The sequence below is a fragment of the Pan paniscus genome, chromosome 9 (assembly GCF_029289425.2).
Source record: "Pan paniscus chromosome 9, NHGRI_mPanPan1-v2.0_pri, whole genome shotgun sequence".
NCBI classification, from domain to species: domain Eukaryota; kingdom Metazoa; phylum Chordata; class Mammalia; order Primates; family Hominidae; genus Pan; species Pan paniscus.
Genome location: NC_073258.2, coordinates 10,029,788 through 10,045,909, shown reverse-complemented (window position 1 = coordinate 10,045,909; position 16,122 = coordinate 10,029,788). Strand labels below are relative to the sequence as shown.

The 16,122-nt window shown below is 45.2% G+C and overlaps 1 protein-coding gene across 18 annotated transcripts in view; it reads right to left on the bottom strand.

Moving 5' to 3' along the window:
• Window positions 1-16,122, bottom strand: part of PPFIBP2 (PPFIA binding protein 2) — a 144,175-nt gene that overhangs the window by 13,268 nt on the left and 114,785 nt on the right. For 5 of the 18 annotated variants that reach the window (XM_055095181.2, XM_024930629.4, XM_024930623.4 and 2 more), the window contains 9 exons: window positions 15,152-15,227; window positions 13,648-13,751; window positions 11,742-11,809; window positions 10,124-10,181; window positions 9,084-9,125; window positions 4,790-4,928; window positions 3,597-3,629; window positions 3,042-3,183; window positions 2,238-2,366 (listed from right to left, as the gene is read on the bottom strand). In XM_055095181.2, coding sequence (XP_054951156.2) covers window positions 2,238-2,366; window positions 3,042-3,183; window positions 3,597-3,629; window positions 4,790-4,928; window positions 9,084-9,125; window positions 10,124-10,181; window positions 11,742-11,809; window positions 13,648-13,751; window positions 15,152-15,227 — 791 coding nt within the window. The remainder of the gene's footprint in view (window positions 1-2,237; window positions 2,367-3,041; window positions 3,184-3,596; window positions 3,630-4,789; window positions 4,929-9,083; window positions 9,126-10,123; window positions 10,182-11,741; window positions 11,810-13,647; window positions 13,752-15,151; window positions 15,228-16,122) is intronic. The other 13 variants (XM_003819108.5, XM_055095182.2, XM_024930626.4 and 10 more) reach the window with 5 other exon arrangements.

The following is a 16,122-nucleotide window of genomic DNA, read 5'->3' as shown; positions in this document are numbered from 1 at the left end:
GGACCCTGGAAGGGCTCCATACAAAGGAGGGTCCCTGAAGCTTAAGCATCTGTACATTCATGATGAATCTGACTCACCATGCGTGTAGGAAAAGGAAACAAAATGGGGCTCAGGGTAGGGGAGCAGTAGGATTGGGGACCTCTCCTAAAGCTGGAGTCCTGAAGGGCAATACACTCAGTAGATCAACTTAGGAAAAAAACACTCCGCAAAGGTGGGATCCAGCCATGTGGCTCTAGAGCCTGTTTGCCTTAAACATTATACTTTACTGCATTTTTCTCAAAAATAGTAACTCATAATAAACTCACAAACTGTAATAATTCCTAAATGGATTATTCAAAGTTTTTAAAAATCACAGAAAAAATTTAAAAAATGATGAAAGAATTCACAAAGTGGATGAACCTAATTCTATATAAACATAAAAATTCCATGTATCAAAGTATCAGAAGCAAAAGTAAAATTCTGCTACAAACCTAAAACTACTTTGTCACAATTACTAGACATGACTTAATATCTTAATAGAGAACAGTTAGAAATCTATAAGAAATACAGTAATAATAATGAACAAAAATGCAGATAATTCACAAAAGAATTAAAAGGACAAACATGAAAACTAAATTACCAATAAAAAGGACATTTGGAGGTTCATAAAAGTAGAAAACTTTGAAAAAGAAAAATTTAAATACTTAATGCTGACAAGGATGTGGGTGTGATAGGCGCACTCTGTCCAGCAGTGCTGATTGGAATGTAACTCTGTAAAACTTTACCTGGGAGAAGAAAGAAAATAAAATGTGTTCGTCCATAATCTGAGAGAGAGTGCCTACACAATGTTATCAAATAACATATTTTAAAAAAATCAATTGTTTTATTGAACAAAAAAAGGTTGGGGCTGGAGGCTTTCAGTATCAAAGTACTTTTCCTAAAGAATACTAGCAACAACAGTTTTAAAGCTACACCTAAATATTAATATCTAGAAATTATAAATATCACCAGAGGACATTAACATATATCAATTTCTACTTAAGAGTCACAAGGCCTTTCTTTTCCACGAGCAAATTCATTTTGCACCGTTAGATAAACATAACAATCTCATCAGGACTTCTTCATACGTCTTCCCTTTCTCATCCACTGTTACGGTTAATAAAGCACAAAGACATTTGAACAAAGCAGCCTGTGGCTGGAACTGCAGTTTTTTCCTTTGGCAAAGAAAGCTACTGACCCTGGTCACCCCATACCCTAAAGTGACTGTCAGAATACAGATAGCTCCCTAACCATGCTCTACTACTCTAGGGACAATGCTGAGGGGTCTTAGGAAAGTTTTTATATCCTGACCCAATGATTCCCCTTCTAGAGTCAATCCTTCAAGAACTAGCCAGAATTAAAACAAAGATCAATCATTCAAGCTTACTATAGCTTGATTTTTTTTCAGCTCAGATAAATCAGAAACAACAGTAATGTCTACATTGAGAAAATTGCCAAGTAAATTAGAATGTCTAATTATTGAATATACAGGTAAAGCTTTCCCTGGCTCACTTTCCAAGGGCTCTGAATTGGTCTCTGATTTAGACTATGTCCTTAGCTTCTCTAGCCTCTAAAAGCTAATGGTCTACACATTCTCATGTTTCTTTTCAAGCGTCCTGGAGTCTGGGGATACTCATCGAAGAATAAATGGATCTGGAAAGGTCCCATGTCTCATGCACGAGGACCTGGTAAGACTAGAAACCTGTTTGACAAGCCAGGGAAGTGCAGTATCATATCCATGTGCAAAATAAGCTAAGGCTCCCTTCCACAGGGGATGCAGGTCTGCAAACAATATGATGCATTTAGGGAAATGCTTTTCTTCCTTAATTGGAATCTAGACTATATTATTTCTGAGAACGGACATCTGAATGATACATATCATAACCAGTAATTACCTGTACTCTGCATTGGTGTATGGCAATCTTGAGGTGACTAAACTGAACAGAGTTACAGCTTACTTTTTGCCTTTTGGTTAGATATAAAATGTCACATTCCAATCCCGTGGAAGACCCCCAGGAGTACTGATCTTGGCTGAGTAACTCAGAACTTAGGAGATATTGTGCTGGAAATGACGTATTGTAGGGACTGCTTGACTGGGGAAGAGAATATGGAAAGGGGTTTCCGCAAAACACGGGAGTAAAGATTCACCCATGCAGGTTTGAAGGGAGATACTTCTTTTTCAGAGCAGGGAGATCAAAGGAAAGTGGGTAAAGCCTTACCTTTTCTGTCCCTTGGAGTCCCTGGTCCTAGAGAGTCTTGGCCCTGCGGTTGCCCGGAGCCCACCTCGTCGAAACTCTGCCATCCCCAGCGTGTCAGTGTTGAAATTTCCTGACTGAGTTCTTCGGATTCTGCATGGAGAAGAATCCATGGAGACGGTCATGGAATAGTCAGAAAGCCTACAGTCACTGTGCTTCCTCTTTTGCAAGGCCATGCAGGCCAGCACAGGGACTCTCGGCAGCACTGCTTCTCCGTACCTTCCCAGAGATCAAGGATCACAACCTGTTGCAGCTCCTTGGCCAGACTCAAGCCTCAATTCGAATCCTGCCTCTGGGACTTGGTCACTTGCCATAGAAGTCAAAGCAAAGTTTGATGCCTTGTAGGAGACCCCAGTTTCTGCCTCATGTCACAAAGTGGATCAGTTGGGCCAGCAAGTACTTGGCTTTCAAAGGTTTTTCAAAGATTTCTTAAAACAGACTGACTCCTAAGAAGGGAGAATACAGTCTCATCTGTGTCTGTGCCAGAGCCAATGTAATATAAGCTGCAGAGATTATGTTCAGGGTGTGTGGAATGGGTGGGTGCCTAGGATGCATGACATGAAAGGCAACTGGATATATTCAATGGGTGTCTTTCATACTTCTCCTTCTCTTGGCCCTGGAAAATATCTCAGATTCTTCTCTTTGAACATGAACACTCTGTTTTGACTGCTGTTTCAGTGTCTATTGGACCAGGGGCTTACATAGACTCTGCCCAATCAAAAAGAAAAATTCTAAGCAATATAATTAGGATCAACAGCACCAACTTACTTTCCCCAGAACTTCTTAATGCCTTTGGGATTCCGTTTACCATCTGGTGTCAGAGGAGACTGAGGACCTGATTCAGTGCCCGATGAAGTGGATGAGAGGTCATTGACCACAGCAGTGTCATCCCAGCCACTTTCTGTGTCTCCTGAGATTGGAAGAAGGCAATGAATGTGAATGTAAGGATGTGACCCCTGGAACCCTTCTTCCCCAAGCCTGGGCCCTCCCCTTCAGTGGGAGTCCAGAGAATCTGCCCAGTTCTGCCTTCAGGGCAGAACTCCATACCAAGATCCCAGAGACTAGTGGGGACTCCAGGCTTCCTTGCTGAGAAATTAGTGTGCTCAATATTTCAAATCTAGGTGAGCTAATGTCTTTAATTTTAAGGATTTGGGGTCCAAAGTACTTGTGGATTATTCCAACAAGCAGCTTCTTTTTCCTCAGAGGGAGATGCAGGAACGCAGGCAGTAGTGGGTCCCTGGCTGAGTGCTGGTGAAGGGGAGGGTTAGGGTAGGGAAACAAAGGCATTCTCACTCTCCACCTCACCTGGAATGGGTACAGTACCTAATACGGGGGCACTGACACTCCGGCCACGATCTCCAGTGAACCAAGAAGCAGAGAAGCCACATGAAGAAACAAGAGAGGCCAAAGTCCAGCCCAACAGAGTTACAGGGAAGCAAAGAAATAAACAAAAGAGTGTCATCGAGCAAGAGAGAAAAACTCAAACAGAAAGAAAAATAATCCCATGGAGAAGGATGGGGTGAGTGGTGACTGACACTGAGAGGAGGTTTCATGTGAGGGGACCAAGTGTTCCTGGTGCCCCTTTGTGACAGGCTGAGGTGTCCACACCCGGGGAAAGGAAGGGACAGCAGCAGGGGCTGAATACTCCAGGCCACAGGCAGCTCTTGTGCAGGTGCCTGGGCTCACTCAGCTCAGACTAGAACAATCTGAAGCCGTAGTGAGTCCAGTTTGAGTGTCACTAGAACACACTCATTCAAGGGTTTATCTGAAGTTCCTGCAGCCAACGGCAGAGCTGGCCTTCACTAGGCCAATGCATGGGCCAGCTCAGGGAAGAGCTGAGGCTGAGGAGCCTCAGGAAGAACCCTGCCAGGACCAGAATGTTCCCTTCCGGGGCCACTGAATCTTTTGCTGCTGGTGGGGAAAGATGGCTTATTTTGAATGAAAAGCAGCAAAAGCCTCTGTGGTTTCAGGTCTTACCCACCGAAAGGATACCTGCAGACCGACACCCTTGCCCATTGGCCACTGACTTCATTTGCCTAAGGAAATGCTCCCACTTGGAGTGCATGATACCCTCCTACGGGGAATAGGGAAGCTGCAGAGAAGAAGGTGGAGACAGGAGAGAGAAGATCAGAACGACAGAGGAAGGAAGCACCAGGGGCAGGAAGGGTAGAAGGGGGTGTCTGAGAGGAGGGAAAACAATGCTAGGAACGACAGGAAGGAGTTTGAGAGGAGGAAGAGAAGAAGAGAGGAAATAAGGGTGAAAAGCTGCAGCCGAAAAGAAGTAGGGGATACACACACCCTGGTTTGCTGAGACTGTAGAGTGCTGACCTTAGAAAACAGCTCGCCCAGGGGGAGCCTCTAGAGGTGGGACCACCCCAAGGTACAACTTGTTCCAGCCACCCACCCCACCATTCTCCAATTGTGGATTGTGGTGGTAGCTGCAGGGATCTTATACAATCACTGAAAGTGCCAAGGACACTGCTCAGAGGCCACCAGCACCAGGGCTGGACACTCACTCAGCCTCAGCAGGCTGCTCCCCGTGGCGTCAGGCTGGCAGATGGTGGGAGGAGAATTGGCAGCCTCTCCATTGGGCGTGGCTCCTGAAAGCTTCCCAGGTAAAGTGGGATATTTGTGCTCCGCCAAGAAAGGGCTGTCCTATTGGAAGGTGAGAGAAAGAGAGAGATACCGACTTAACTGTCAGCCTCAGTTAGGAAATCCTTGGATACAGAATAACTCCCTGTTTTCCAAGAGCCATTTTTCACATATGGTGACTTGAAGACCCCTCAAAGATTATTTAGCTAGTCTGGGAAAGGGGACCAGAGTTCCAAGGAAGGAAGAAACTTTCCCAAGGCCACACAGTAAGACAGGGACAGAGTCAAGTGCAAATCTGGGGCTGACTGAAACTGCTCTAACAGGAAGTGAAGCTGTCTTGCAAAGGGGCCTTTGCTGTCTGTCCTAGTGCTCAGAGACTCAATGAATTAACAGCCGTGAATTACTCTGTAAGCTCTTTGGATATGAAAATTGGCATTCTAATAAAAGCTGCCTAGTGTTTTATCATACATACATACATATATATGTAAAATAACAATCCTGCAAGAGAGGAAACTGAGCTCAGTCTGGTCTAGGCTCCTCTGTTTCCCCCAGATTTGCTTTCCTGTGGTGAGGAGAGAGGTGCTTCTGCTAATTGGAACCTTTACTCAGACCAGACAAGGGCAGATCCCTGTGAGGGCCTGACCAATTGCATAAATGATATGGATCTTGCCTGAGAGCGGCTATGGTACAGAAGGGAAATTATAGTTTAAATGTGGAGCAAAAGAAGAAAAAATCCCTATATTGTGATCATGGCTTCTTAAAAAACATCATGTTAAGGCAAGCATGAAGATACACACACACCCTTGGGGGAGCTGACAACAAGAAATGGGCCAGAGGACTACATGCCAACAAAGCTCCTTTGGGAACTTAGGATCATAGTCTGCACGAGGTAGAGCCTCAGTGCAGCCAGCTCCATGCTTGGACCCTGGCCATGGAAAGGTCCCAAGGAAACAAGTTGATTAAATGAGGAAGAAGATAGCACTTATTTGGTAAAGAGGCATATAATGGCCTCTAAATCTGCAAACCTGAGAGAAACACAGTGGAATGCGCTGTGAAAGTGAGACTAAAAGAAAAGAGAAATTGAAGCAATGTACTAAAGGAATCAACTGTGGATCACGTGATTAGATCCAGAAGAAAGTAATATAAAAAACAAAACGGATTTCAAACTGGCAAGTAAGAACAGTAATGGAAGGCTGCTGTGACTGAGACATCTTTTGAAGTTCCATTTAGCTAAAGGCCAAATATCCAATATATTTCCAATTCAATTTGCTTATAAATATATGTCCTAGAAATTGTTTGAGATTCAGTTCATTCATTGAACATTGACTATAACTCCCTATAAATAGTTCAGAAAGGAGAGATACAGTGAGAGGAAACTGAATTCTGAAAGAACTGGCTGGTGGAGTAGAAGTAACTAGAACCTTCAGAGAGGAAGGCTAAGAGATTTTCAAGTTTGTGATGACCCATGAGGTGAAGATTAGACATGATCAGACATATGGTCAAGACCCACAGTTTCCAAGTGGTAGTTCATGTGCCGGCTGCTCTTCATAATTACCTGGGGCACTTGTAAAACAACATGAATTCCCAGATCCCTCCTGTGCCCAGTCCCTGATTCAGTCCCTCTGGAAGCACACCCCAGATGTCTATATTTTTAACAAGCATCTCAGATTATCTCAGATTATACTAATGCAGTCAGACCCAGGAACCACTGACTGTGAGAAGGTAGTGTTCAAAGATTTTAGAGACCTGAAGGGCATGACTCCAAGCTCCCTATTATATACGACATATGGAGGGGGGAAGAGCTCTCAAAAACATGTTTCTGATTGCATCATCATGCATGCTCCCTCAAGGCAGGGCAGACACAGCCAAGGAAGCAAGTGGGCCACCCGGGGAGCTCCCTGAGGAGCTGAGATGCAAGGAGAACACATACCTAACCCAAGGATGGGGTTTAAAAGGCAGCCCAGACCTGTAAGAAAGACAACAAAAAGGAATCAAGGACAATGGAAAGGGCTCTCTGAGCTCTGCTCAGGCCAAGAATAAGAGCTGGGAAGAAATGACTCACTGATGTGGAAGGCAGTGCAATGTCAAGACGTGACGCAGAGGAAAAAAGGATGCTCAACTCCAGTTCTGTTTCTCCTGTCTCCAAAAAGAACAATCCTCCTGGCTGTAGGGGAACAGAAGCCCCAGCCAAGGGAGTAGTGTAGAACTGATTATCCAGCTGCTTTAAATTACAACAGAGAAGCAGCATGCCAGAGTGGAAAGGGCCTAGGCTTTGAGTCAGACCAACTCAGACAGAGCTGTTTCTCTTCCACCTCTCAGGACCTCTGGTCATTTCTAAATGGAGAATAACAATTCCTACCTCAGGTTTGCCAGGAAATAACATATCCACAGGGCCTAGCACACGGTGGACAGTGGATAAGGAGAAGCACAGGAAATATCACATACCCAGGGCCTAAAGAAACAGCAATCTAGAAGAGGAGTCCTTAGACCACGGCAGGCACTGGTCAGACTGCATCTAGAATATCACACTCCAAGTCTGGTCCAGGGCAGAACTTGAAGAATACATTGAGAAACTAGCGCTGAGCCTAAGAAGACTAAGTAGCAGCTTAAAAGGCTTGTGATCCATGCACATGAGAAGGTGATGTTCAGCCCAGAGAACAGAGCACTCAGAGAGGGCATGAGGGACTTAAATTTCCAGAGCTGTCAGGAGTAGGGGAGATTGACTTTTTCCATGGGCTAGACGTGGAGGGAGAGGATCAGCAGATGCACATTTTAGAGAAGCTCACACAGCTGCAAAAGAATACAAAGGATGTCTTACAATGAAATGAGCTCTCAGTCACAGAAAGCAAGAGGCAGTTTAAGCAAGGGCCAGACACTAAAGTTAGGGATGCTGCAGAAAGATGACTGTGGAGCGGTTCTGCACCTGTGTAGCTGTTCTGGGGGGAGGACGGTGGTGTATGTGGGTGAGAGGGGAGGGTGGTCATGTTGAATAACTGAGGTTTTATAAGATTGTGATTATGGTCAAAACCATGTAAGAATTAATCTTTTAATCTGGAGCATTTTTTTTCTTTATAAATAGTTCTACGTCACTTATATTTCTTGGTAATCAAATTGGCGTCTTAAACCTTGAGCCTGTGAGCTGGGTGTGTTTCCAAAGGAGCAGGTGGTCACTTACAGGAGTGCTTTAGAAACACCTGCGAATGACCTCTGTGAAGCTGAGGTGGGAGGGGGGACTGCTGAGCGATTTAACAGCTGACGCCATAGGAAGCCTTTCAGTTCACAAAGGGACCACACCAACCCCAGGCTCAAGGGACTGTGTTGCAGAGCACCTGGGCAGGGGAGCAGGCAGAAGACTTTTGCTATACAGTTCAGATGGCCCAAGGAATGGCTGCCCACTTGAAGAACCAACTGCTACAAATATGGGAGAGTAGAGAAGCCCCTTATATAGATGCAGACGTGCAGAGAAGATCTTTCTCTTACGCAGATGTGGAGGAGCAGAGATGCCCCATTTTACCATATGGATGTGAAAATATAAAATGACCCTCTCAGGCAGAAGTCAGCAAGCAATGAGAAGCTCCATGTTTCATATGGACATAGAGGCAGGGGACAGAGAAGGGAAATGCCATCAGCCTCACAATACATTTTCCATATAATGTTATAAATGGTGATTGGGTGTGGCTGAAATCATGCTAATTATATGAATCTTCATTTCTTTATGGGCTCAACATTTTGTGCACTGGCCTAAAAACTTAATCCTCTTCCACAACAGTCTTCCCTGGAGAAAATCAGTCCTAATGGAATTTTTGTAACATGACTTGTTCATCAAAGCGGGACTGAGTGCACACTTGTGTTTTTTTAACCATGACATAGCAGCACAGAAAGGACGAGAGCTGTCACGTTCTTCAGTGTGCTGAGATCGTAGCAATCCCCTTCCCAGTGATTAAATCTAGATTACTTTGTTAAAGATTAATTTTTCTGAGCCTATAAAATGGAGGTGATAATAATAGATCCTGTCCCACAGATAATGATAGCAAAAGCATATTAAATAGCTGAGTGCACATAAAAACAAAATGGGAGAGAAAAGTTGCGTCTTTCCTCTTGCCCTCTTACTCCTTACAGTTAGCACATTTTAAGGTTATGAAAACTATGACTTGCTAAATTAAAATACTAGCAAACAGTGTAACCACAAATAGACGACGGGGCACGAAGTCAATGTACCTTGGGTTCTAACACCGGGAAGGGTTGGTTCCCATCCATACACTATGGAGTAACATGAGGATTTTGTTTATGTGGAGAAAAAGAGACTTGTGTTATTCACAAACAGCAACAACTCAGGACTACCTGTTTGCTTAAATCTGAAAGGCGCATCCCCTCCCTCCACATCTTCATGTCAAGTAATCACCATCCAGGGCAGGAAAGATCCCTGTCCAACTCCATGGACAGATGTCCTGGGCAGCTGCCAGCAACATGACCATGGCAACCGAGAGACGCGTGACCATGGGAGCAGAGCCACTGAATGATCCCAGGGCTCCTGCAGACTTCAGCCTTTATGGTTCTCCACTGTATCAACAAGGAGGCTGATGAACATTGTTGGAGACCAAGGGATGGTATGCAGCACAGGCTCACTGAAGGGTCTCTATCAGGGCAGGCTCCCTTGGTCTCTAATGACCAAGCTCAAGAGCCTGCTACTGTCCCCTGCAGCATGAGGTCCACCCACATGATCAAGGGCTACTCCTATATAAGGAGCCACAAAACCCTCCTCCATCTTTCCAGACTCTTAGAACAGCTCACTCTCCAACATCCTGACGATCCCACATCTTTCCTTGGGATCATCTCCTTTATTCACATTAATTCATCATTAAACAATCTATACGATGTCCCCAAGTGCCCCAGGGATATAGGACTAGTAGTCAAGATCTTCCCTGGCTTGATCTGTCTCATGGCTCTGACCTTACCTCCTCCTACTCTCCACCATCTTCCAAAACCTGCTATTGCTCAGCAGACTCTAACCAAGCTTTGCTGATCTCAACATCTTCTCTCATCAACTCCAGGCAACATTTCCTGAATTGTCCTTCCTCTAAGATGCTTTGGGCCACACCCAGTTAATTTTCTCAAAATGTTCATGTAATTCCTGCTTCCTCCACAACTTTATAAAATCCTCTACAAGGTAGGGACCAGGACCTGCCTGTATATCCCAGTACTATGCTAGGCCCAAAAAAGTAACTCAGTCATCTTTAAGGATAGGTTGATGAGCCGACCTTATCCACAGATTCACTTCTCAAGTCTTCTAGACTACAAGAGAGCTTTTTCTGAGCCCTGAAAAAAACACAAAAGAAAGAAATAGTTATGAGAAGGAGGTACATGTTATCACTCATGCAGAGGACATTTCAAATGCTTAACCGGTGGTCTTGGGCTTAGGTTCAAAGTCAAGAAAAAAAAATACCCTCTCATAATAGCCTTTACATACAAAATGAGACTGGCCCACCTTGGGGGATAGACTGATCCAATAATGTGTTAGTAAGGGCATGACAGGGTCACTTAAATCCAAATGAAATGTTCTTGGCATTGCACAAAAAGCCAGAATACACTCAATTCTGCTGCACTGAGGTGACAATTGTGTGGTCATAAAAGGCCAAGGTCTACAGTGTCAAAAGAGGGGAAAGGTGCTGATGCTGGGCTTGTCTGAGTCTAAGAGTAATCCAGGGAGCAAGGACCTGGGCCTCCTTAGAGTGGAGATGAACACATTAACCAGCCATGGCTCCAGAACATCACTTGCTAGGACCCTGCCACACTCTGCTCTGGATCTGCATGCCCATCTAGTCTGCTCAGACTCATCTGGCTCTCTCAGGGTCTATTTTGCAGAGAAAGGCACCAAATGTGTCAAGAGGCAATGCCACCAGTGGTCACAAGGGTAACCTGTGCCAAGTCTCCTTGGCAGTCATATTTCTCAGATTATACGAGTAAGTCATCATTTTAAAAAATATTAGTCTCTTGTAAATCTGGTCAGTCTGAGTTCCTTGGTGTTGACCTTTCCCTCAGTGAACTCATAAACCACAATTCTTATTCTCCAAAACTAAGGACTGCCTGATCAACTTCTCTAACATTACCATTTTCCTCTGGGCTAAAGGCTCAAGGGAACAACTGCTTTCTGGAAAGTGGACTCAGAGTGCAGGCTCTGGAGACTCAGCACCATTCTGGGGAGTTTCTGTGATGCTTGTGGTCATCTGCCCCAACACCTTAGCTGAAAGGCAGCCTGGTAGTGGTTGCCAGTACCTTGGTAGTGAAGCCTCCATGTCTCCCTTACATGGGGCTCAATTTCAAAATGTGTGCTAAAGTACAGACATAGGGAACTAGATTTAGGTTTATTTTAGAGGGAACAAGACAGATGGCAGTCAAATGACCTCAGAGGCGAGCCCATTATTAGTTCATTGTTGTGAGGCATCCTTAAAGCAATTAGACCAATTGCTATGAGAAGACATGGCCTTCCCTAGAAAGCTTCGATTGTCAAAGGGCTAAATTCACTCTAAGAGCAGGAGGCAGAGGCTGACAAAAGGAACACACATCACGGGATGCTCTCAGCTCTGAGGAGCTGCTATAAGACACAGATGAGTTGCAGCCACCTCTCCTCTGAGGCTCTAATCCCTGGCCAGATCCTTTCTCAGTGACAATGATCCACACCCTCAGCCTGAAGGATGAGAAGCCCTTCTGTGGCCAAAAGAGGTAGGCCTGGTTTGTAACTGCCCTAACAACAGAGGGGCAGGTGCACCTAGGACTCAGTGGCCATGCTCACCATTCACGGTCATCACCATCTACTTCGGCAGCCCCAAGGCAAGCCTGAGAGCACAGTGGCTGTGGGGAAATGCCCAGGCCTCTTACCTGGTTTCCAGTGATTTCTGTGGCAATGGAGGTGGCCCCACTGTAGGAGAGCTACATCTTGGAGGCATCTGCACCAGAGACAGAAGACTCATGGTAGAGGACAGTCTGTTTGGGGACCACCCACCATCTTTCCCCCTGCTTCACATGATTCCTTTTAGGGAGACATTTCCTCCCTGGGTGCAGCCATGGTGGATACATCATTATAGATGCCTTGCTCTTTCAAGATGCAAGGGGGTGTGGTAGGCCTATCAGTCTATCTGGGCCAGCTTGCCTCTCCTTCCTGGACCCTAGAGCTTAGATCATGTTCATATCCCAGTAGTACAGTCCTGAGACCTGGGTTCTTGGGCTTTTTCTGCTCCTTCCCTTTCTGATCTTGGTTCTTCAGCTTTTCCTTTCATTCAGCGAGCCACTGCACACTCTTTTAAAAACATTCTTTTTGGCTTAGGTTAGCCAGAGCCAAATTTTGTTGCTTTCAATGAGAAAATCCCATTTGATATGGTCACCTGACAAACATCAGCAACATCTACTCCCTGCCAGGCCCTGTGCCAGGTCTGGAGCAAGCACTCCCCACATCTGGGAGACAGACAAGTACACTAGGATAACAGAATAATGTGCAATGCTCTTATGGCTCCAACACCTGTAACACAATATGGGAATAGTGGGAGAGAGGGGCTCCCTCTCACTAGAGGGAAGGCTGAGAAAGCTTTAGAGAGGAGAAAAGCTGAGCTGAATTTTGAGAAATGAGAACTGGTTAAGGCAAGAAAGGAAAGAACATTACAGGGGAAAAGACCATGAGCTAATGATGGTATGAAATAATACAGTCCCGTGTCTTCAGTATTGTACCTACCACAACACTGTGCCTTCAGCAGTGCACCTAGCATCACAGGCGGAGCCACCCTGAGCTAATGGAGGTTATGAAAGAACACAGTCCCATGTCTCCAGTACTGCCTCTTTTCTCTAGATCCTAGCATCCTCTTGGTCTACTATAACAACAACCCTGGCATTATAGTATAGTTTTAAATACCTGGGCATTGTGGTCAGACCTGGGTTCAAGTCCATATTCTGCCAGATACAATGTTCATCACAGTGACCACGTGGAGGTATCCAGTAAGACTTGGTAAGACTTGGAGACCGCTATTCTGTAATTGCCAGCAATCTGGGTTGCTTGTTCTGAGTCAATAACTGGCTCACTGGATGATGCTTTTGCTCCTTAATTAAAAAGGTTGAACTGAAGCACTAAGATTCTTTTCAATTTGATAGTCTGAAGTTTTCAGGAATCTTTTGGACCCTAGGCTGAAGCCCTTCCTTCACCTGAGGTCTTGTTTATTTGTTTATTTGTATCTAGCTTAAGTCTAGAGAGATTCATACAATAGGACCAGATTTTAAACAAACGAAATAGATGAGAAGGAAAATCTGTGTCCTGGCTATAGGGGCTGAAGGGCGTATCTGTCAAGCAGGAATGCAGCATTTCAGAGGTTGCAGTTAATTCCTCTAAATGAGCAAGACATGTTCGTTCATTCAACAAATATTTGTTGAATTCTACTGGGTATCGGGCATTACTGCAGACCTTGGAGAAAGGGTGGTAGATAAATCAAACACCACCTTTGGTCTATGCTTACATTCCAGAGAAAAAAAAGATAAAAATAAACTAGGAGCCTGATTAAAAAGGAGAACTCCTATCCTTGAAAGTTCCAGTATCCACCATGCTGCCTCCAACCAGAGCACAGGCCAGAGCCTCAGCCTCTTGCTCCCCCATCCCCATCACAGCCTGAGGGGCACTTTATTAATTTAAGTATTCACCTGCCAAGATGTGTACCTGACACGTGTCTGACTAGATCCTCCCTCAAGCTCAGGGCAAGCTCGGAGGACCTGCTGAAAGCCTCCATCATGGATGGAAACACGGTACCTCTTGTTTAAATAATTCTTCAGGGTCCTTATTTGTAACGTTCCACTTTCTGAAACCTCCCTCCGGTTCTTCTTCATTGATTGAGAGAGTTCTCTCCGAAGGCCCTGCAAGCATTAATGTAGTAAGACTGAATTGTTGAATTCATGTTCAGAAACCTATAATCGTACCACAAAATTCTAACATTGTTTCTCCTTCATTAAGAAGGACTAAGAAATATATAAAGGGACAGTAAGAGTGTGATTCTGAAGATTCTTCAGGGCATCTGAGCAAGGGCTGGCATCAGGATCATTTCAAGGTCAAAGTTTATCTGCAGAACAGAGGTAATGTACCCCTGCCTCCAAACCTCTCACTCCTTAGCTCTAGGCAATCAAGGCCCTGAGAGTGACTTGACCCATGATCTTAAAAAGAGGGCTGTGAGGCCAGGTGCTTTGGCTCACGCCTGTAATCTCAGCACTTTGGGAGGCTGAGGCAGGCGGATCACTTAAGGTCAGGAGTTCAAGTCTAGCCTGGTCAACATGTTGAAACCCCATCTCCACTAAAAGTACAAAAATTAGCCAGGTATAGTGGCCGGTGCCTGTAATCCCGGCTACTCAGGAGGCTGAGGCACAAGAATTGCTTAAACTTGGGAGGCAGAGGTTACGGTGAGCTGAGATTGTGCCACTGCACTCCAACCTGGGTGACAGAGTAACACTCCATCTCAAGAAAGAAAAAAAAAAGAAAAAAAAGAGGGCTCTGTGTGAGGGCTGGCAGAGGCCCTGGCCAGTGACCAGTCAGCCACATCCTGGCAGAGGCTTGGCTTCTTCCCAAGAAGCAGCAGAAGCTCAGCCAGAATCAGAGGTTCCTGAATATCCTTCAAAGCAGCCCTGTGCTGTGAAACAGCTGCTTCCTCAGGATCTATGATGGGAGCCCAGGTCAATGGCATGAACAATGAAGGCAGCCTGGCACATGCACCACTATGCCCATAAGAACCCTGATGCTGCTTGCATGTTGCATTCAGTCTGGGCAGCAAATATAAAACACAGCAGCTCTCTCTGTCCTGTGACTTCCTATAGCAACTCAGGCCCAGCAACTCGAGGAAGGCTCCCAGAGGGCCCTCTGAGTCTGCTGCGGAACTTTAGATTTTCTAGGAGGTGGATGAGCTCTAATCCCCAATGATGGCACTGAGTTGATTTTTGATCCAGGTTTAACTGCACTTGCTGCCTCTAAGGTGTGTCCTGGGAAGATGCATAAGAGACCCTCCAAGGGTGGGGAATTCACAGGCTTTATATTCTTGGTGATCTGGATAGTCCCTGAAGGCCCTAAGCTGACTTCCATTTGGTAGTATTTCTGGAAATCAACAACTGCTAAGTTCTCATCATGCAGAAAAGTCTAAACAGCTCTGTTCTCCAGCAGGGAGTCTTCTCTGAAACAGAGGTGAAACAGCTGCTAGCAGAACTGCCCCTGGCTTTAACACAGCTGATGGAATATCTTTCAGAGACAATGGTAGGATCGCCCTTGCTCTTACCTTGAGTGACCATCACAATCTCCTTTACCTTCCGGTACTGGTTTAACAGCCCCGTAAGCTCCTCTATCCGACGGTCCTGCCATAGTGCGAGTAGAGATTTAGATTAATGCTATGCTGGCATCTCAGATGATTTCATTTTGGAACCCACGCTATGTTCTGGGCACAAGGAGAAGAAATCCCACGTGGAACCAAAGGAAAAGAGTGTCCAGGCCCCATTCCACAGAGCTGGGATTTCAGTGGTCTGCCTCAAAGGCATCTGCAGGCATTCACGCTCTACCTGAAGACTGTGAGTCATCTGAGACACCCTTCACAGGGCTTAAACATTTTCAGAAGCACGAAACTCACTGTCTCCCTACCTTCCTCAAGTGGTCATTGAAATCTGCCTTCTGGTCCTAGTGTTGCCCTCTGGAGCAACACAAGAAAAGACTAAAATAAAGCTGTCATATTTATCTCAATATACTCATTTGTTCCCTAGGAGTCTGAGATACCTCATACTACAGAGGAAATTCCCAGAGAAGATCGTTTCTTTCAAGGCAAAGGCCTTGAAAGGAACTTGGGAGACCACACAGGTCATAGACAAACTTGGGTGTGAAAGCTGGCTGTGCTATTTACTAGTTACCTGACCTTGGGCCAAATTACTTAAGCACTCTGTTTCCTCATCTGTAAAATGCAGGGTTGTGATCCTCAGAGATGATGTTTATACCAGCCAGGCACTCTTTATTTATAGAGGTGGCTATTTATGACTGTGCCGAAATTAGATGCGAAGGATATAAGATGGCAGGGTAAACTGAGGCACTGCATACTGCCAAGTGTCTCTATGATGGTTCTATTGTCAGATCATGCACATGGGAGACTGGTGGGCTGTTTTGCTAGGAGTTCCAGCAGGAGCTATGATATTGGCAGTGATCACAGCAGTATTTTTTTTTACCCCACACCAGCAGGAACAGGCAGGGCTATAATCTGCCTTTAGG